The sequence below is a fragment of the Phalacrocorax carbo genome, chromosome 9 (assembly GCF_963921805.1).
Source record: "Phalacrocorax carbo chromosome 9, bPhaCar2.1, whole genome shotgun sequence".
Classification (NCBI taxonomy): Eukaryota; Metazoa; Chordata; class Aves; order Suliformes; family Phalacrocoracidae; genus Phalacrocorax; species Phalacrocorax carbo.
This window is the reverse complement of record NC_087521.1, coordinates 24,744,750-24,767,111: the sequence shown is the minus strand read 5'-3', so window position 1 is coordinate 24,767,111 and position 22,362 is coordinate 24,744,750. Positions and strand designations below refer to the sequence as shown.

At 49.6% G+C, this 22,362-nt stretch overlaps 1 protein-coding gene across 1 annotated transcript; it reads right to left on the bottom strand.

Annotated features, from left to right (window-relative positions):
* Window positions 1–7,262: 7,262 nt before the first annotated feature.
* On the bottom strand, window positions 7,263–22,277 carry LOC104046550 (extracellular tyrosine-protein kinase PKDCC). Its single transcript, XM_064460746.1, has 7 exons — window positions 14,962–22,277; window positions 14,671–14,793; window positions 12,261–12,532; window positions 11,352–11,431; window positions 11,152–11,256; window positions 9,477–9,653; window positions 7,263–8,089 (listed from the first exon to the last, which is right to left on the bottom strand). Exons 1-7 carry the CDS (start codon window positions 15,472–15,474, stop codon window positions 7,986–7,988), a joined length of 1,374 nt encoding a protein of 457 aa, XP_064316816.1. The 5' UTR covers window positions 15,475–22,277; the 3' UTR covers window positions 7,263–7,985.
* Window positions 22,278–22,362: the final 85 nt, after the last annotated feature.

The following is a 22,362-nucleotide window of genomic DNA, read 5'->3' as shown; positions in this document are numbered from 1 at the left end:
ATTCACAGTGCGAGGTTCACACCCAACGTGTGAGACTTGACGGGTCTGTCACTTTGCAGAGCCAGGCTCCATCCCCCAGCGAATATGGATGACAAAAGGGTAGATGCTGCCAGACTGTTTGGCCTTGATGTTGCTGCAATGGCAATGACGCTCGGCTCGAAACCTGGCAGCTCTGGAAGAAGAGTCCCAGTTCTTTGTCCCACCCACAGGACTGCAGCTCTCCCCCAAATGCATGAGACCATCTGGGTTTCTTGATGATAATTCCTGTCCCAAGGGAAAGGAGAAGCTCCAGAAATCCTGTTTTCACAACACGTTTGAGACAAGTTAGCACCTCTGATTGGGAGAGTCCGAATATTCAGGCCATGCTTCTGAAGTGTTTTGAACCCCCCTCTCAGCTGGCATGGTCCTACCTGCCTCCTTCCCACCCCTTCAGAGCCCTCTTTTTGTCAGAGCAGGGGAGGAGAGCAGTTTGCCTTGGCAAATAACTTGCTATGAAAATGATGAATTCAAGAGCATGTGGAGCTTGTGGTTGAAAAGAAACCGGCTGATCAGCAGAACTCTTCTCCCTCAGCTTGTAAGGGCATATTCAGTCTCAAGGCCAAGCTGCCATGTGGTTATAAAATAGAAGCAGGCCTTGTAAGAACCGATCTAACTTTCTTCAATTGTCTGTGCATCTTTAATCATGTTCACCACTTAAAAAGCAGTGGAGCTGGCAGCTGATAATTAGGCTGAGCCTGCAGCAGCATGGCCAGCGGCCAGATCACATGGCTCCTTTCATCTGCATATTTATGCATTTAAAGGCGAGGAAAACTTTCATAACATTTTAATAACTAGGTTCTCCTGAATCCATAAATCCAGTCCTCCAGGCTTAGCCTACACTCTCTTTCTGATCTTACATAAGTGGAAGAGGGTGGGGTGTTTTGTTTGTTCTCCCCATTCTTTTCCTGTGCATGAATGTGCAAAGCCCATCTTGTCAAGTTCAGGGTCCTCCGGAGGATGGGAGGGTCAGGCAAGGTAAAACTGCACTTCTAAGGATGAAGGTACAACTTTGATTTGGTTCCTGGCATGGGAACAATTCACGTTTCCCAAGACAGCTCATCTACAAAGGACTGGAGCTCCTTTGCTAAACAATGGCTCCAAACAAAGAACCCATGATACCTGTATTCAAAACAGAAGTTACAGTGCACGTTGGCCATTGCACCTCTTAGGAAATCACCATGAGATCCAGCCCTAGGGCGGCAATGCTTCAGACCATGGGCTGAAAGATGTCAAAACACGGGGAGCTGGTCACAGTTTGGGTCTGTAGGTGCTGGAGCTCTGCCTCCGCTCACGCTGCCAGAGACAGAGGGCAGCCTCCCTCCACGCAGTGCCTCCAACCTCCTCCCACAGGCAGGCACAGTCCGTCAGTGCCTGACTGCTGCCAGCCTGCTGCACAGCTCTGCACCGGCCACCAGCCACTGGCCACTGCCCCAGCCACCGCCTTATCTCCTGGTGGGGCAGCGTCAGAGTGATGCTGCAAGGGGCTGTGACAAGGAGGATGCTGTCTCCATCTCCCTGTCTATGGGTGGCGTCTACCTTGACAGCCTTGGTGACATCCTGCAGGGTCCTTTGCTGTGAGGCTTTGCAGACCGTCCTGCCTCACCCTGGCAGCACCACCGGCATGTGCACGTGGGCTTTTCCATTAGCGCGGAATGACAGCTGCTATCAGCGGGAAAACAGAGAAGGTGAGAATGAGAGCCTAATCCGTATGCTCCCATGTTATCTTAGTAAGATGGAGGAAGCACTGTTAAAATAACACATCACTGATTTCTTTCAAAGATTAAGCACTTGCTTAAAATAAAATAAATACTATTTAATGAAATGCAGTCCTTAAACACTACTACCTTTTTTTTCAAAGGAAAAGTTAGTTATTCTGTGCTGGAAGTGGCTTCTACCTAAGATTCCCTAGGTGGAGCAAAGAATATTTTGCTGATTTATAAGGGTCTCAGAGGAGGCTTTAATTGTTGTTACCATACAGCAAGCAAACAAACAAGCCAATTGCAATGATTAGGCCATTTCCAGAGTACGTCTTGAACCAGCCTTTAGCTGTGCCAGTAAAACTTTGGGGTTTGACACTGCTCTAGAGGATGAGTGAGTTCAGGCTGGTAAAGCTGCTTTGTTTCAGAGGTAATGGTAATGATCATAGTCATGTAACAATAGTTCTGCTAGACAAAGTAAAATAGTCAAGCCCTGAAAAATGCAAACTGTCGCCTTAACTTCACTGGGAGGGACAGTGAATTGTTTCTTCTGTATTTAAAGAATCAGAAGAAACAAACAAGGGCATGATTAATTAGGAGAGGGAGTTCACAACTCCTCTGAACAAACAAGAAAGAGCACTGGATGAGACACAGCAACAATGCTGAAATGTTTCTTGGCATTTTCCATCTGAGGTCTGAGAGAATTTCCTTTGCACTCAAGTGTTCCCAAGACATTCATACTGCCTCTATGGCTACCCAATGTGATGATTAACTTGTGTCCCCAGTTTTCATTATCAAGCTTTTAATCTAAGCCTGAACTCTCTGATCTGTCATCTGAAGCAATGAGGGAATTTGCAGCAGGGCTTTTCCCAGCAAAGAACAACAATTCACTTGCTAAAGACATTATGTGGGAAATATAACTTACAGATACAAGAGTTCGGAAATTTGGGTGTTTATTTTGTAGCTTTTGGGGGGGTGGGGTGGTCATTTTGAGGCTGGATCTTACGTTTCTAGTACTGTAAGTAGGGCAATAGATTTCAGTCAAAAAGTCCATGAGAGAGTCCCATTGATTTTGATGGGGTTTGAGGATAAATACTGGTAAACATAACATAATGTGGGAATTTGCATTTTCTTAAGCCTTGTCTAGACTTGGATTTGGAAGGTGTGATGTACCATGTGAATAACACAATGCAGTTAAGGCACTGTGGTTTTAACGCACAGCTTTAACCCTGGCTGTTTGCAGGAGGCTATTACTACACTGTATTTGGCACTTGCTAATCTAGAAATCATCGATGGTAAAGAAGAGAGAGGTTACAAATCAAAGGCAGGCTGATCCTGCGGTTACACCTTTCAGGCATGGCCTCCTGCTACAGGCAGGACTATTTCACCTCCGACAGTACGGAACTAAGGGTTCCCCAGCCGTACCACCACCTGGGTGTTGGCTGCGAGGGTAGGAGGCTGTGGGGCTGCGCGTGAATGTTGAGGGGGGTTCTGCAGGGGGTTAAGGAGTAGGTGGGCTGGGATAGCACATGGGGAGTGGGGGGGGTGAGTAAATGACAGGAGGGCAAGACACGAGCGTGCAGCCATCAGGTATAGATTTGGGGCTGGGGGAGGATAGTGGTTATGGTAGTTGGGCGTGGGTGAGGATAGGGCAGTTGCAGTAGTGGGTGCAGTGCAGGGACAAAAGTTGGTGTCCAGCAAGGCCAAGCATATATTTCTTAAAAAGCCATCAGCATCTCAATCTCCTCCAAAGCTGCGTTGAGAAGTCTTCCCTACCAATATACCCAGCACTTTTGTCATCTGAGCAGGACAGTCAGGATGGCTGAGGGTCCAAAGGCTCCAAAGCACAAGCCATTGCCTGGTGCTCTCACACGGAGCCAGGAGCTGAATTTCAAGCAGAGGGGTTCGGCAGCCACTCCCTCTGGCTATCGCCCCTCCTTGCTGCACCCAGACCTGTTCGATGTAATCTGACACATTTTCTCATTAACCAAGAACTATCATCCAGGGCAAATCTACCACCCTGGACTAAGTACACACGGCAGAGGGGCTCATGGTTGCCCCCACATAAAATTATCTTCTGCAAATTTTCCTTCACTACCACTGTCTCCACATTGCTATTGGTGAAACTTTGGTACACTGGGACAATGGAAGCAGGGAGAAAGACTGCTGCAAGTGCAATAGTTAGGGGGCAAGATTCACTCCGAAGTCCTACCAAGCCATTGTGATGGGCTATTCTGGGCACTGGAGTTACACTTCACTAATTCCTCAAACTAGACCCCAAACCAGCTCTTTCAACCCAAGAGGACCAAAGTGCTCTGACTTCTAGCCACGAACATCAGTGCTTGGTACATGATGTATAGGATACTATACAGAAATTAATATTAATCCAGATGTGTGATCTGGGCCTACAGCCGCCTGTGATAAGTGCCTGTTTTTATCAAATGCTCCAAACCAACCTGAAAGTTCATCTGTTTGAATGCTGCCTAGATCATCACCGAAGTTTGCAAAATATGTCATGTAAGAACACAGGTATGACTGTCATTGTTATTTGAACCTTGCCTGATGCACCAGGAGTTGCTTTTTCTTTATTGGACTCTGTCCCCCTTGCTCTGCTCCTCAATCCGTCATGAAGTGACCAGTCATGTAAAAGCCTGTGCAAACGTACGGAACATGAGTCATGCGGCATATGTTGCTATTTATTAAACTGTGGTTTATATCTTTGGAATACGGTATTGTCCTCTATGGATGTGGCTTTATCTCTGTTATTACAATAAGGAATTAAGAATATTAGTGTTTAAAAAAGATATATTCCTAACTTTTATCTGTGGAGGCAACATTTTCATATCCATTCTCCCCTAATGGCAGCATCCTTTGGAAAGAAGTGATAGACACATTTAGGTAAATATTATTCCTCCAGCACACATGGTTTCCATTGCAATCAATCCCCTGCTGTTTCCTTCCAAGCACTTTCCTCTGTTACATATTCCACAATGGTGGCTGAAATACTGATCAGCGACAGCAGAGACAAATTGACTCCAGCAACTGGGAGTTTTAAGGGCAACAAATGTTTATAACTGAGTTTTGCATGTACCGTAGTTACTGAAATACAGTTTTTAGGCGTGCACTGAAATTCTCTCTGGCACTGAAAGTCTAAAGCTGCTTGAAGCAGTTATCATCTAATAAAAGGTCAGAATTATTAAAGATTGAGCTGGGACATAAACATAATGCACTACAAAACAGCCACATGCGCCCGAAAGCTGTAGCGAAGACGCTTGCTCCCGTAGCCTGCCCTTCAGGTTGTGAGCAGCCTGGGTGCTCCACGCAGACCTGGCACAGAAGCGGCGCCCGAGCCGCTCGCAAGCTGCCAGAAGCTTAGGGGCCACAACTGCCTACTGCAGGCTAGCAGAGAATTAATTCTACATGCTTTTAAAGTGGCACAACCACTGTAAAAGGTTTCTTAGCAGATGATAACAGCAAGAATCTGGGTAAAAGCAGGGTGGGAAGCGCTTTTTGCAGTGACTGTTTCCTCAAAGGCATGTTGAGCTATAGCTCTAGATGTAGCAGCATGATAAAACATTTTCCCTCCCTGTCCCTCATCCAGCGTTCGGTGGGTACCACCGGGCCGCAGTGGGATGTCACCCCAGATCAGACTGAAGCCGGCATGCCCAGCAGGTGTTACATGCCATGGGCAGCTGCACAGAGGTAGGAGGAGAATGGGTACATACACTTTTTACCAGCATATTTGCTGCATCTTCTAAGTCTCTACCACATGAACAGAATTGGACTTGAACGTATTCCTGTGCCCTAGCTGTTTGCCTGTGCTAGTGTGATGAATGTGCTCATGGCGATCCAGGCTCTAAGAATGCACCTCCTCATTTGCAGAGGGTGGACTAAATGTCCTACAAAAGCCACTCGCTGTGGCAACAGCAGATTGAGCATTAGGACTCTTTGAAGCCTGACTTCCCTTTTTATTGATCTTTTTGTTATTATTTGTCAAGCACCATGTGCTTAAAACTTTCAAGGCAGGATGATATGGTCTCTGCTCCCAGGCTCTAACTGCAGGTTTGATGCTGGGAGCTGCATTTATACAAGTGACGCTGCCGTACCCTGCACCGTCTGCCGAGGGGCTTGACCTGACTGCCTGGCAGGCAACCGTGCAATGAAAGCTTCACGAAAAAATCTGCAATGTGAAAGGAGCATCACATGACTAAAATACACAATATTTTTTTACCAGGAGAGATTTTTAGGATGGGAAGAACTGTCTAACGCAAACTGGAATCGCTTCAACTTCTGCATTGTCTCTGTTTCTTCCTCTCTGAAACGACCCGGGGATGACCCTTGCCCTTGCTTTGGGGAATGTACTTCTGATTTGTATCTCAGAAGGCTGACAGATATGGAATAAACTCTCATTACCTCTTGCTAATGTAAAGCACGACACAGCAGATGCCTGAAGCCCTGATCAGTGAGGTTGATGTAAAACAATAGTGGACCCCTGGCAGGACCTTTCCTTCAACTTCCACAGAACACACTGTAATGGAGAGAGTGGTCTGTGGCTGTCCATTTAAAAAGCCTTGCCTTCACAAAGCCTGCAGGAACGGGGCTGTCACTAGGAAGAGCCACCTTCTTGTGCTAACTAGGAGTTCTCATTAATTGGTATCACTATGAGAGCCCCCGAGCCTCAGTGTAAGGCAGCAGGGGTTATAGTGCATGAGAAAGCCCCCATGTAATGGCATCGCTGTGGGTTAATAGAGAACTAACGAGCTGAAAGGTGAGATCCTGCACTAGGAAACATAGGACAAGATCATGAAAAACACAGCACCACCCCAGGCAAGGGCTCAGGCATCTTTAGTCGGGGTTACCCCAGCTGCTGCAGGTCCTTGCACAGAAATAGTCACCCCGTCGCAGACTAAAGGGAGTCAACGTCAGTGTCCCGAGAGCCATTTCCACGCAGCAGTGTGGGCCAAGAGGAAAACAACGCAGCATCGCAGAGGCTGCAGCGTGGCTCTCCTGCACAAGGCCGAGGACATTCCCTTGTGGGGAGTGAGGTCAGCAGTGATTTGGGCTTTTGAAGTGCTTTGTAGCTTTTTGTGCTACAGAAGAGGTACCGTATGATCGCTGCTTCCAGGCACCCCCGGCAGTGGCACATTATGTTGCCAGCTCTAACAGCCTGAAATTATACTAACTCTCACCTATTTTTCAGAGGCCACGTCTACATTTTTAGTGAAAGGCAGATGCAGGAGTCTCTTGGGACCACACTGCCTCTTCAACACCTGTGAGCCCGCAAGCGCAGCCACGGAGCGTCCCCCAGGACCTAAGTGTCCAAGGGACCTGGGCACATTCGTACACTGCCAAGACCACTCACAGGCTGTCCTCAGGAGCAGCTGATGACACTAGGTGAGCTGAAGGTGGGGAACACTTGCATTTGTTCATTTGGTTGCAGTAAAGACATAAGACAGTAAAAAAGAAAACCATTTCACAGCATGCTTAGAATAAGCATAGTCATTCTTTATCATACAGAGTAATGCCTTACACATAAATAATTTTAATGTCTTGCTCTTTCACGGAAAGTAACACAGAAAAACCTTCAAGGTTGATACATGGGAGGTGGTATTACAAATCACTTAGGGTCAAACCTAAATCCTGCAACCAAACATCCTGGCATTTGGTTCCAGAGTTGATCTATAAACTGCCTCCCTCCCCTGCCCTGGAAGGAACTGAATCAGGACCCTCCTTGGAAGACCATCCCCATCATCAACCTCTGGTTAAGGATCCCAACCCTGCAACCTTGGCCCCATCACTGAAATCCAGTCCTTTACACTTGCAGTGGTATGAAATCCTGGTTGGCAGCTGCACAAGGAGCTGTTGCCTTCTCCAAGGTGCGTATTCATAGGTTTTTGGAGGTGACTGAACTAACTAAGCCTACCCAAGCCAGATCCCTTGCAGCTATTTCTATTTCTTGGCTGACAAGCTGGTTACGAAAGCAGCAAGGCTAGGTATTGCACAGTCTAGCGACACTTGACTAAAACTGGGAGTGCTTATGCAGAACAGCAGTGTGGGAACAGATAAAGAAGCTAGCAGGGCTGCAATGAGAAATCTGAGCTTTGATCAAGGAGACAGCAGCATTTGACCCTGAGCTGGCAAGGAGATCCCATCCGAAAGCAGAATAAAATGTGTCATTCTCTTCAGCAGATGAAATTCTTCCCAGTGGTTTTTTTCCTCCCAGGATCATATTATGTGATCTCATTGTCTTTAAAGTCTTTCCCCTGAGGAAGCTGATCGTTTAATATAGACTACAGCGTTAGCATCCGGTATTAAATCAGTCCGTCTACTCTGAAACAAGGCGAGTGGGCGCCCTGGAAAGGAAGTAAAAATGCAAGTTTAATAGAGGAGATGGGTTCACCTTGATCCATGCTATTTATTGCAAGAGACACACGAACACACTGCTTGCTCAAGCATCACTCCATCCTGCCATAGATGTGTCTTACACTCCCAGTAAACTCCAGATGCTCACTAAGTGTGCACAAGGAATGCAAAATTGGGCCCCAGAGGCTTTTGCATCTTGCTTTGCTTTACAGAGTTGCCTTAAGAGAGGGACTAGCACGTTCCCACAGCTCTCATTAATCCGAACAGCAAAGTTAGGCACCCTGCATTTCAGCCACAGGCTTTTGGCATCTTCGTTTGCAAAGATGCACTTTAAAAGTGTGAGAAATAAAAATTTCAGCAAGGGACATGCTAACAGACTGCAGGCACAGTGTGGGATGGCAGGGATCAGCAGCTGAGCCAGGCGCTGCAGAAAGAGTCTTCTGTCCTGTGTGCTGCTGCTTCTGCATCCCCACCGCTGTTTGGAGCGGGGTTCCTTCCAGTCAGGCACCAAAGACACCAACAGCCACCCCGTGAGGAAGCCAGATGTGATGCATTAGGCACAACTCACACAGTCCACTGCTGGTGTGAAACCGGCTCAGACAGATTTATGTTGCATCAGTGTAAGCACTCATAGGTCACTAGTTTGCCACATGCCAATAGCACACAAACCCACGGAAGAGCTGCATTTTTGGTAGTCTTGGGATTTTTTTTTAATATGTCATGTGAGCCGAGAAGATGCAATTGCTGCAACACCATTGCTGAAAAGACTCATTTACCTCATTTGGTGTTTCATTTTTAATTAACAATTTAGCCCATGATTTAAATGTCAGCTAAATAAGGTAATTTATAATAATTCTGAAAGCATGCTAACCATAAGAGGCTATAATCAGAGCTAATTACAGGGACATTTTTGAAATCCATTGGTTTGGGGCTTTAGTTTTGATAAAGGGGATAACAACTTGTAAGCTATGATTCTTTTAATTATAACAATAGTAACCACCTTCTTTTACATAGCTTCTTTCATCTCTAAAAACCCCACAGCTTTTTGCAAACTACACCTACCACAGGAATTGTCTAGCCTAACACCAAAGTGAAGCCATCTCTGCATGAAATAAGTAACTGTTTAACAATATCTAGCAGTCCTGTGCAAAATTTATAGAGGAAAGAATCTGCCAAAGGAGAATATAATTTCCCTTCTGTGTCCTAACAAATCCTCAGGCGATCCTTGGATGCCCACCGCAGCAACTATCTGATCTTGAGAATAAGAAAGGCAGCTTTTATATGCCCCCATAGACGCAAGGCACTACAGAGGAGAGCAGCAGCAGCATCCCCACTCGCACCATGTGGCAGCATCCTGTCACACCTGCCCAAGCTCACCTGTCCATGTCCTCTGCTGGGTGACAATAAAACTTTGACACTGCGACTGGGAGTTACAGATCGCAGCGGCTTCCTCGGCACTGTGAACAGAGAGCAGGCACCCCAGGTGGCTGTAGGAGGGCCAGCACTTGTAGTCTTCTCCTTCCACCATTCGGAAGCCCTTTAAGGAAATGTAGTCTAGGGGAACAGAAAGAGGGTATTTAGGGAAACTCTTTAAGTGCACTTTCAGAGACTAGTTACAACTTAGTATTTCACACTTCAGCGAAACTCTTAAAGAACTCTTAAAGAAAAGATAGTGGTAGATTGGACTGACCTGCTTAGGTGGAGTAGGTGGACCTGCAAAGTTAAAAGAAACCCAAATCCTGGCGTTTAGCTTTGCATAACAGCAATTCCTCCATGGATATAAGAGAGGGGGCAGAGCTCTCAAAGGTGAAGGGTCAGGGGAGCGACTGCAGGGGTGGGTGAGAGGAGGAGGCTGCTGTGCAGACCCACCCTTCTAGAAGGGCTCCAGAAAAGCCAGCCTCACAACGGCCTCTCCTACAGCTGAGCCCCAACAGCAGAACCAGTTCATCACAGATCCAGCACCGAGCTATGCGGGGCACACACTGATCCACCCCACATGGTGCCACCCACAGGTACAGGAGATTTAGGAACCCCGCTGCAGGAAAGGGAGGCAGATCCTGCTCCAGAGCAATATAAAAGACCTGACAAGCCTGAGCAGGTGATGTTCACAGACTGCTCAGAGCCTCTCGCCACCTTCCCACACCTCTAGGATGGTGATCGTTTTGGCACATTGCTACTGGGCCAGTTGTGAAGCCAACGGGTAGGTCTTGTTGGAAAATACTGCCAATTCCTGTTAAAGCTGCTGGTCCTTCAGTGCAAATGATTGGATATATTTGTTCATAACCACAAATTCCAGTTCTTTCACACATAAAGACATTTCCTTCCACAAGCCACCATCATCACCCCACCATCGCCAGTGAACGCTCAGGAAAACGTAAGCCAAAGAAAGACAAAGAAGTCGCTGGACTTCTGAAGCCTTCTTTTTGATTAGCCTCATCTCTACCACTGAATGAGTCCTTTTCAGAGGAATGGACCTCACAGAGGCCCATTTATCCATCCACAAGTCCAACAGGATGGTCTTCAGAAAAAAAGACATTTAGAGCGTACCAAGGCCCTAGCTACTTTGCCACACTCGTCTCGGTGTTGAGACCTCCCCACTGTACGTTCCCATAACAACATGTGTCAGCAGTCAAAAGCCACCAAGTAAATCGGGAGGTTTCAATATAAGCCTGGAAAACTCACCTACTGGTCCAGAGGATAAGGTAACCCCAAAGAGGGACATGAGAGACTCGGTTCGCTGCTCTGGTCTAGTTGCTTAAGCTGTCCCAAATATATTCACTTGGAACACTGATGCACATTATGAGAGGAGTATTTAGAAGCAGTCCAAACCTATGTCCACGTGTAGGCCAGGTTGTCTGCACTGCATTTACTTTGCAAAACAATGCAATCTTGCAGAGCTCCCATGAAGAAACAACAACATGCTGCTCAAGAAAAGACACTTGTCCTAGTGACTAAGTACTGCCCGAATGTATGGCAGATCAGAATTTGACCAGTTACCAAGTTCCTTGCTCCCTCAGTAGTTACATTACTTAAAGCATTCAAAATCATTTACCTTTTAAATGAAGAGGTCGTTTCTGCAGATAGAGCCCAGACTTGTACAGATGTAAAACCTTTTCAAAAGCTTTCAGGGTTTCATTTATTCCATATCGTAAATCACCTACATTTAAAGAAAGAGATGACAAAGACGAGTAATTCAATGAAATACCATTCACAGACCTCTAATAAAGAGTTTTTATTAATATTAGCTGGTACCTGTTGCGTTCAAAATATCACTCAAAAAAGGCCGCAAAGCCAGTGGTGCAGAGTGTGGCAAAAGATAGGTGAAAAAATACCTGCAAAAAATCCCACAAACTGATCAGAATACAGTGGCTTAATTTCCCTAGTGACTAAGTTGTCTACATTTTCCCATGACGCAATTATCCATGTGAAATTAGTAAGTCCGCTCTGGTTATGAAGTTGTGTTTGGGCACTTCACGGGCATCTCACAGACCGTTCCTGTGAGTTGGGCTGAAACACTGGTCCTTGCAGCCCAGCGTGCAGCCAAGCACCGCGTGGAATCTACCTTGCAAAGGCTCATGCAGTGGAGCTTTCCCTCATTCTGCAGGGCCATTTCTGGGCTCTAAGCAATGGATTTCCCATGAAAAAAAGACCTGTATAGAAGACGACTCATGCAAGACCTTGCCCTTGCCCTGGAAAGGTTTGGCATTCTTATTAAGCCTGGAAAGGCTGGACACTCCCCTATTCATTCCCTGAACCTTCTAGAAAACTCCTGTTCTACCAGGGATGAGATCGTTGCAGCAAGGCAGTAATAAGCTGGTGGGCTTTGGCAGGTAGCCTGCGCTGCCACTGTTTTCAGCAAACATAGCCCATGGATGTCAAATGCCAGGGCTTGTTTGGCAAACAATAAATTCACAGGTGCAACCTTTGGGGCAAGTTTCTAGAGGGCACTGGGGAAAAGGAGCAGCAGAGGAAAGCTGCCTGCATTCTCACCAGACAACAACTACACTATTCTCCTGCCTTATAAGGAAAATAAACCTGCTTCAAAGCGATCCTCAACCAGGGGGAAACACTGCATGGGAGAAATGCGAGATGCTAGAGGCTACATGGCAGAGTGTGAGCTCAACCACACCAGATTTTTCCCCCCCAACATCCTGGACATACCGATATGCATTGAAAAGATTCTTCTTTTCATTTATTCCTTCACATTTCCCAACCACAGAGCATTTGAGAGGAAAGCTTTTTGCAGGGAAGTCGAGTGTGCAGTCATTATCTTCCTTGCATGACAGCTCCTCAGTGCTGGCATCATCCAAGTCTGTCACTTTTAGGTTTCCATCCACCATAACGAACTGCCTCGGCTGGAAATCCAAGAGGACTATTGAACCCAGGGGGGAATGTGCCAAGTAAAACAGCAGTCTCACAAGACTCAGGCAAATCTGAGAAAGAGAAGATGAATATGCATGGGAAAAACAGATGAAAACCAGCCATTAAATTGGAAGTAGAACAAAGGGGAGGGCATTCATTGAAATTAAAGGCAAAAAAAAAAAAGCGTATAGTACTTAAAAGATAATTATATGTGTGCTACAAAATTTATTATCAACATTGCCACAGGATTTGACTGCGGTAAGTAGTTTAGCAACATTTTTTAAAAATGGGCATATACAAAAAAAGACATTTGCAGTTAGAGGAACTAGAGGAGAAAGCTGTGAGGAAAACAATAGCAGCCTTCATGTTTCAGGAGCTATATTTATTTGCTAGCTGAAATCAGAAGGGTTTTTTCCCACTCTGGCATAGAATTAATACATTCCCCTCCCTTCCCCCATGCTGCTCCATACAGACTGAGGCTCCATGGTCATTAATACCAGATTCATGCCTTGCTACATCACTCAGCAGTATGAATTTGGGCACACAATCGTGCTTCTGAAGAATTAGCCAAAGCATGCAATGTATTTATTGCCAGCTTTTCTGCTTTTATGTCAACTTTCTGGCAGCAGGGAAAGGTCAGACTATACCTGATCCAGCAGACAACTCAGTAAACAATTTTTGAACAAACTAGAGCTAGAAGAGCGCATTTATACTGCACCAGCACTTTGTTCAAGTAGCTTTTTGCAACAGTTTTCAATTAGCATCGGGAGCCCTGGCATCAGACTGCATCGTCAGCTAGGTGTGCCACCCCGCAGCAGACCCACACCACCCCTCGCTGCCTCCAACAGCGATCTGTGCAGGCACGAGGGTTTGTCCTTTTGGAACAGCTCGCAGAATCGCTGGTATCTGATATGGCTCATCAGAGGGCAATCCCATCTGTTTAGACACCCTAATTAGGAAACAGGACTAGAGAGTACCAGTATAAATTCTGAATTAGCGTCTTCATCAGTCAAAAGACTGTTAAAATCTTAATGCCACTGTACAAGACCTTACCGTGATGCTAATCCAGCATCATGGATTACATGATGAAACACGGGTTTCTAGCTCCACAGACTTTGGCACATTTGAGAAGATGAGGTGCTGGGAAAGCTATGTAGAAGCCAGTCTGAAATAGTCTGTAAGTGGAAGTGAAACTCCACAGGCCAAGAGAAATTACTCTGGAAGCTCTGACGCTATTTTATCTTCATTAGTGAAGCCATCACAAGAATCCCAGCTTCTCATCCCACGGCTGAGCGAGCACAGTTGCCACGCTCCCCCTCTGGCTCGGACTGCAAGGCTCCTCTTCAACACTGAGGACCACATGCAGGCAGGGATTTTATTTCGGGACTTTTGTCACGTTTTTATTTTGCCCAAAGCATTTCTCATCGACATTAAGGTACCCACGCTTCTACTTGATACTCTCTTTCCTCCTGGGAACCGAACAAGTAGTAGTGAACCCCCAACGGAGACTTCGAGGCAAACTGTAATACAAGCTATAACCAAAACAAGTGCCATGTCGTAAGTCATTTATGTTCCTGGGGAGCTTAAGAGCCCCTTTGCGGGATGCTTAGGAGACAAAGCAGATCTCACTAACAGGGATGTCATTCTAGCACCTACAACAGGAGGAAAGCAGTTTAGTAGTGTTCCTACTACAGTAATACCTGAAGGGCTAAGATCAGAAACATCATACAAACACGTGGGGAGAGACAGGCTGCTCAGCTTGCTGCCTAGAATAGGTAGTACGCAGCGAACAACAGCCCCACAGCGCGGCGAGGTGGCTGGCCAAGTCAGACCCAGCCCGCTGAGGGGCCCTGCTAAGAAAGCCCCTCTGTGGGGTGGAACAATATATAGAGATACAGTGTAATGCTGGGCATTACACGACCCCAGCCCTGAGCACGATTTTGTGGCCCCTTCCTCCCAGATGTATCTCTCTCAAGAGATATCTATCCCTTTAGACGGAAGGGATATAAGAGCGAGACACCAGACTAGGGCTATTTTAATGTGATTTAAAAGGAGCGAAAGCAAAACGACTTAAGGACAATTTGCGGGAGCAAACAGAGCGTCAGCAGGAGAATCCCGTTCGCCCCAGCAGCCACCACGGGCTCTTCGCGTGTACCCAGTTTGCGGTCTAAAAGCGACTGATAAAAGTCCCTTTGCACCGTTTTCTTACTTTAAATCTCTCCTCCCAGGGGGTCTGCAGAAGCTGAATCATCTCCAGGGGGGATCCCAGCTCCAGCATCGCTGTGACCCGTATTTCAGGATCGCCGCTAGTATCGTAGCATTGCCCGTGCAGCTGCCGGGACAGAAGGAGCGAGTGTCAGGTCGCAGCCAGCGGCTCCGGGGCGCCCGGGGACACCGAGGGGCAACACGGGGCACCGAGCCGCAGCCGCCCCCCCGCCCCCCGCCCGATTCCCGTACCGGGGGGGCGCAGCCCGCGCGCCCCCCCCCCCCCCCGCCGTACCTGGACGATGCCGGGGTGCTGCAGGCGCTGCAGCAGCGTCACCTCCTTCAGCAGCTTGTAGGCGGCCAGGCGGCGGCAGCCGGCCGGCGCCCCGTAGCGCTGCAGGCACTGCCGCACCTCCCGGCCCGCCCCGTGCACCGACTTGAGGGCGACGGCGCCGCCGCCCGCCAGCGCCGCCCGCGCCACCACCTTGGTGAAGCCCCAGCCCAGGACGCTGACGCCCGTCGCCAGGCTCAGGTCGCCGCAGCCCAGCCCGCCGCCCGCCGCCGGCTCCCCGCCGCCCGCCGCAGCCGCCGCCAGGCGCCGCAGGTCGCGCCGCCGCTGCCGCAGCTCCTCCCGCAAGCCCGGCGGCAGCGGGAGCGGCGGCGGCGGCGGCGGGGAGCCCGGCCGCCCCTCACCGCCGCCACCGGCCGTCAGCGCCAGCAGCGCCAGGGCCGGCAGCGCCAGCAGCGCCGCCGCGCTCAGCCGGGCGCCGCGCCGCGCCCGGGCCGCCGCCGCCGCCGCCGCCGCCATGGGGAGCGGGGCTGCGCGCAGCGGGTCCGGCCGCTCTGCCGCCCGCGCTCCGCCGCCGCGGGGAGGCGAGCGCCGCCGAGGGGAGGGGCCGCGCCGGGGCGGGCGGGCGGGCGGGCGGCCTCCCCCGGCGCCGGGAGCCCCCACCCCCGCGGCACGGCCCGGGCAGCGGCGGCACCGACACCCCCCACCCCCTCCCGGGGAGGGGGAGGTCGCGGCGGCGGCGGAGCCGAAGCGGTTCTGGGGCAGAGGCGGGCCCGGGGCGGGAGTCGGAGGTGCCGGGAGTGAGCGGTGCGGCCCCGCGGGCGCCCGCCCCAGCCCCCCCGCCGAGGTGCTCAGGGCAAAACACGCCGACTCCGCCGGCGCCGGTGTCGTCAGTCCTGCGAAAGTCACCGCAGAATGCAGCCGAGGGGCGCGAAACGGATTAAAGGTAGTGAGAACTGAGACACCGCGCTCCCCTGCCGTCGACAAGTCTCAGGTTAGGCTTCTGAGAAAAGCAAACACTGGCAGCCCCTCTTCTTAGAAGGATAAAACCCGCTAGCTTGAACCAGCAACACACTGCCTAAAGCACGGAACTGTAATTTTTTCCAGAACAAAAAAACCCCCACAGAATCCCCCCTCCATCAAAACCAGCAACCCAGGCAAAAAAAAAAAATGCAACTTTATCACTTATTTGCGAGGAAATCGATCAGCCCGGCGAGGCGCGGCCAGCTCAGAGCTGCCCTGCGCGACACCGGCACCCGCGAAGGCGAGGGAAGCGCTGCCGAGGCGGCTGCGAGGGCGCGGGACCGGGTGCGGGCCTCGGCTCCCGCACCCGCTTTACACGCGCGTCTGCACCGCGCGCCGCTGGGCCGACAGGCGCGTTAGCTTAGGGCAAAGGCAGACGCGGTTTATCTGCTTCGAGTTTACTCTCGTGAGTAAACTCAGCGAACTCTGCTCACCGAGTGGCCTGAAACACCAGCCCAATGGGTCGATTCACTTTTCTATTTACCATTATGCTGCTGGGTTAGAAATTAAATAACACTCTGTCTCTCCACCTGATTTGCTTCAGTTTCTGCTGTAATTTCTTCAGGGGCATAAACTAGTCTGAGAGACCCTCCCCAGAAAAGGAGGAGGCTGCTGGGACACGGTGGGTGAGATGGCACAGGGTTTGTCCTGGCCACGACCAAGTGATGCGACCACTTGGTCCTGGGGTGCTGCCGCTGCCCTTGGACACGACTGCTCTGCCTTGCCTCCCTCCACGCACAGCTCTCCTGACTCGCTCGTAACAGGCAACATGCGCTGCTCAGGTCGCTTTCTCAAGCCACCCCTGCAAAGGAACCTTTGTGAAACCTCTCTGAGAAACCCGACTTTAATATCATGGCCCGCGGGATGGAGATTTTCAGAGATTACAGCAAGGCACCTATCACGACCAGTGATCCCCAAGATTATTTTAATAATCAATATAACTGATCGATTATAAATAGCTTCCTTCCCTACAAAATGTTTCCCCTCCACTTCTCGTCAGTTTAACATCACAGGAGCAGCATGTGAGCAGGTACGAGCCAGAGAATAAGAGAGCTGGAAGAATGAACTCTGAATGCATCAGGACATTTCCAGATGACAGAGCTTGGGAGGGAGGGCAGACCCCACAGTCCCACAATATGTAAAATAACGTAGAAGAGCTCAGGCCGCCTGTGCTTATCCATGCACGTATAGGTTAGGGGCTGATCCCAGAACAGCTCTTTCGGTAGATGAATTTCCTTTGTTGCTTTTTAACCTTAATAGCTCTTTAATTACTGCCCTTATTTTCAAATCAAGTGTACGTCTGTGGCATATTAATGAATATTCATTGTCACTGGAGAGCAATTAAATGCATTTTTACCTGTGTTTCCAAGGGAATAGATGCAGCTGAGTGTAGTATTATCTAATTTCAGCCTGTCTTCAGCACCATAATAATATCAAGACCTATTAGAGAAGACTCACAGATACACAAAAATAATAATGATTAATTATTTATTTCCGTAGTAGTAGCACTTAAGGGTTCCTGCCAAAATCGTGGCTATGCTGTGCAACGGCACAAGGGGTGGCCTCGCTTGATGGAGCTGACACCTCGAATGGGTAACACAGCAAAGTGCTGCAGCAAGGACGGAATAGAAGAGTACGTGGTCATTTGAGTGTCCTTTAGTTCTGCGCAAACGGGAGAAGGGAGAGGAGGTAAAGAGGGAAGAGACGGAAGGTGAGGGTGAGCGAGACAAGGATCAACACATACCAGAAGAGCTGAGAAGACCTCGCAGACTTGGACTCGTCCCTGGTGCTTGGTGCCAGTGTCCCCTGCTAGGATCCCCAGGGTAGATACAGCACAATCACCTACTGGACACTGCGCTGGTGCCTCAGGCACTGGAGATGCTCCAGGGTCTGACTGTAACTTACAGTGCTGTGATTTCATAAGGAAATGGGGCACGAGCGAGACTTAGTTAAATAAAGTCCATTTGAAAAGACGGAAGCAGTTCTTTAATATTTTTACAGTGGGTTTGCACTGGAGGAACAACTTCTCCTCCACCGGTCCAGTAAGGATGCTGGCATGGGGTAAAGAGTCCAAGACCTCCAGCTGGACCTCAGCATGGGGGTACTATAGACAGGAAGCAAATTCTATAGACTACCAAAGAGGAGAAGGACAGCTGGAGCACGAGACATCACTGTGGTGATGCGAAGGAGAAGAGGTGTGTGGAAAAGAGCATTGCTGAGAGAAGGAGGGCATGGAGCTAAAGAGGAAGAAGATCAGTACTGGAACTAAATGGCCTGCTAGCAGGATTAGCATACTGGTGCAGACTGGCTCCAAAGAGAGTCTTCAGATAAGTACAGACTAGAAGAGTTGAAGGGTCAGGTACGTCCCTAGGCACTGGTACTTGAGCTTCGCCACATTGTTAGAGCAGGCCCTGGCCAGCAGCACTCTCCTGACAATTGCTGGTATGATCTGGGAGTCAAGATGTGCCAGAGACCATTCCTGATAGGCAGGTTGCACATGGTCACCTATTTTGAAGGATAAGAGAGCTCAATAGGCATGGCTGTTCTGTGCCAGTCCACCTCAGTGCCAGGAAAACATCTGGGGCATATTCCCTCTGTTAACAGAGATGTCATCTGAGTGTTTTGAAGAGAGAGGGGGAGACAGTACCAGCCCTTGAGAAGAGGTAGAGGTCCTGCTTCTGAGCACTGTCTCGCTCCCAGGAGCTCTGGGGGCCTTTGCTGCCTGAACCAGGAGGAGGATCAGAAGGTGGTTTGTTCTGGGGGTACAAAACCATTGGAGAAGTTCAGAGCAGAGCTCATGTGTGTCATAGGCCCTGGGAGGGAGCAAAGAAGTGCTGAGCATAGAGCAAACTGCCATCAGGGAGGAGTCTAGATGCTCACCGCAGCAGGTGGCAAACAGCTTTGACCATGCCCACCCCAGAGCCCGCTGAGATGGTGTAGCAGAGCAGGACAAGGCCAGGAGACGGGTCAGGGCATGAATGGGAAATACCCAAGTCAGTAGTTCCTGTTTCATTAAACACCCATCACTACCGGCTCAGAGACCGGCAAAAAATACTCGCTACCTTGCATGGAGCTGTGCACGTGCACACGTGGGCGTGGTGAGCAGGGCAGGCCTTGCCATCAAACATTTCACATGGAGGCCTTACGTGAGAAGGGAAGGCATTGTAAAAAGTTTTCTGAGCCTGCTAGCTGTGACCTCTTCATGTCATTTTATTTTCTGTTTCCTGAGCCTCCCTGACACTCAGTATCTGCAGCTGCGGGGCTGTGAGTCTACAGCAAGAAACTGAAGTCACAGGGAGTAACAGTAAAGGGCCCCCCTTCAGCTTCAGTGTCACCTGGGTGCAGCCTCCAAACCTCACCACAACACATACGGATAGTGATTAATTACAAATAATGTCATCAAGTGCCCTGCAGAGCAGACCAAAGCACTGGCATGGGCAACAAGATGGAGAAACCTTAAAATGATCCTACTGAGATGCTGGCAGGACTGCAGTGCCCCATTGCGGGCAGTTCCCCCACCCTGCTGGTGCCTCCCTTGTCCCTGATATCACTGAAGGAGTGAAGAGCAGATCCACTGCCTCAGTGAGGAAATGTTATTCCTCCTCTAAAAGTGCTTATTTTGTCCCTGAGTCCAGAAGAACACACGATGTTGCAATATAGGGCAAAATTGAGAGGATGTGCAACAGTCCTGCTGGACCCAGTACATCCCATCCCATCCCTCTCTTGTAATGCAAGAGAAGGAAGTTTCTGCCTGACTTTGTTGCCTTTGCTGGCGTGCGAGCACTTTGTGGAGAAGATGGGTTGGGTACGTGTTGTGGACTCCTGCTTTGTGATTGTCTTGTCTCAATAGCAGATGTTGCCTAGATCCAGGGAAGGCCTCCTATTGCAGCTCTCACCGTATAACCACACCAAGTACAAATGCATGTATAGTTATCCTGTGCAGGCACTAGGCCCACCACATCCTAGGGGCACCACGTTTTCTGAAGATACAGTGAAGATGTGCTGCACACCCCTAGCACAGCACTCTAAAGCTGCTGTGGTAAAGAAAGCAGCTAGAAGCTGGCCATGACTGGATAGATGAGCTTGAAAGGGAACAAAATATCCCAGTTCCTCCTCTGCTTACCTCACTCCAGCAACAGAAGACAGTTATGGTGCTGCATCCAGCTCTAGAGCTCTCAGCACAGGAAGGACATGGACCTGTTGGAGCAGGTCCAGAGGAGGGATACAAAGATGATCTGAGGCTGGAGCACCTCTCCTATGAAGAAAGGCTGAAAGTTGGGGTTGTTCAGCTGGAGAAGAGAAGGCTGTGGGGAGACCTTATTGTAGCCTTCCAGTACTTAAAGGGGGACTATAGGAAAGATGGGGGCAACCTCTTTAGCAGGGCCTGTTGTGACAGGACAAGGGGCAATGGTTTTAGACTAAAGGAGGGTAGATTAGACTAGATATAAGGAAAAAATTTTTTACCATGAGGGTGGTGAAACACTGGCACAGGTTGCCCAGAGAGGTGGTAGATGCTCCACCCCTGGAAACTCCCATGCCAGTGGTGAAGGGATTTGCAGAGGCTTCTCTCAGTGCATGTCCCCTAACTGGTTCCCTCCTGTCCCAAGCAGTCTAGGCAGCAGTGTTTTCCCTGTTTCTTGTCTATGACACGGATCTAAAAGGGATAAGATCAAGCTCTTAGGTTAGCATAAAAAACCTGGGGAGAAATCCAAGGGAGAAGTCCTCACTCCGAGCACATACATGAAAGTCCTGGGCATCAATCCAGAAGAGGGAGGCAAAGCGTTTATAGGCCTGGAAGCAGGATCAAAGTAAGCTCCAGCAGCCATCCCCCAGAACAGGAGGAAGACTTAGACACCTCTGACATTCTTGGGAGTGAGTGTTACCACTGGTGCCCTCACCTTCGGGGGCAGCGGCTTACCTTGACTCCTGCCAGCTGAGCTTCTGGCTGCCTCCAAAGAGTTCCTGTCCACCTGCAAGCATACACATCTGGGGCAGGGTAAAAGCAAGAGGAGCTGCTGGAGGGCAGGCTCCTACCTGCAGGGTGCAGGGGCAGGAGCTGGAGCCATCCTGAGCAGCTGGGCTTTGCAGTTCTGTGTCAAGTGAGAAACCTGTTTGCGTCCAGCCTTCAGGCACACCACACAGGGCTGCGCTGGGCCCTGCCTGAGCGGCACCCAGGGAAAAATCACCCCACCAGCCATTTCCAGATCTTTGCTTTGCCCAGGAAAGACAGGAAAAGGTTAAGAAAAAAATGAGCTGCAGGTGTGAGTTTCCTACAAGCAGCTGGTAAGAGCGCAGGGGAGACAGACCATGCTCTGCTTTTTTGCCTTATCACCCATGATCCCTAGCAGAGTGCTTGGTGCAGCCAATGACTGCTTGCCCCAGAAGTGAAATAACATATTTCTCCTCCCCAGAATGAGGAGAAACTGTCCTTTTCTGTGATGTCCAAAAAAGCTGCAGCCCCCTAGTCTTTTTATAGCCCATGGCTAGCACAGCTGTGTTTCTCTAGGCACTTCTGGCCTAAAGTTTCTCAAGAGGGTTTGGCAGAGCCTGTGCCGGCACCCAGTTGGCATACAGGGCCCCAGGGAGCAGCTTTCCTGAACCTGCTCTGTTTTTTGTTTTTGGTGTACGAGGGATCACCTCCTGGCTGGGGATGAAGGATGAAATGTGAGAACACGGCAGGGTGTTTGCACAACATCACAGGGCACCATCCACTCCTGTTGTAAGATGCCCTGCAGGAGCCAGGACAGCTTGTCTCCTAAGAGAAGGAGCTGTCAAGGCTGAGGAACGCTGCTCCTGTTGGGTGCATCGACAAGGAGAGCTTGCCATCTGCTGGAAAGCGATCAGCATTGACAGGCGACAGTCTGGCAAGAGCTCTTGGGTGTAAGAGGCCTGTGCCAGCAGTCCCTGGACAGCGGGATGGCACTTGGGCTTGCAGAGACAGCAGAAAGAGCATCCTCTGAGGAGGGTAAGCACAGAGCAGGCTAGAAGCTCCAGTCTCGGGCCCAGGTCTGACAAAACTTGCTGCGGGGTTTCGACATGCCACCACTCCCCTTGAGCCCTCCTTGGAAGCGTCTGTCCCCATTGCACAGGTAGCAGAAAGGAACATGTGTTTGTGCAACTAATGTACCTCAACTCCTTCATCAGTAGGGCAGAGCGGAGAGCTGGCATGGTGGTGTCTCACATCTCCACAGCACAATTTGCCAGCATTTGTCAAGCTCTGTGTGCTGCTCACAGCTTTCCCCACCACTCCCTACACTGCTGAGATACTTCCCTCCCTTTGACATGTTCTCAGGATTCAGCCTTTTGCTATGCCACCAGCACATCTAGCCCAACTGGCATCGAGCATCCTGCTCCTGACCACATCAGCTCCCAGGAACACACGTG

Coding starts and splice junctions, on each gene's coding strand:
- LOC104046550 (XM_064460746.1), bottom strand. CDS start 15,474: ATGGCGGCGGCGGCGGCGGCGGCGGCCCGGGCGCGGCGCGGCGCCCGG. Junction 14,794..14,961: donor AGCACCCCGGCATCGTCCAG/GTACGGCGGGGG, acceptor CTGTCCCGGCAG/CTGCACGGGCAATGCTACGA. Junction 12,533..14,670: donor CCTGGGAGGAGAGATTTAAA/GTAAGAAAACGG, acceptor TCTCTTTCTCAG/ATTTGCCTGAGTCTTGTGAG.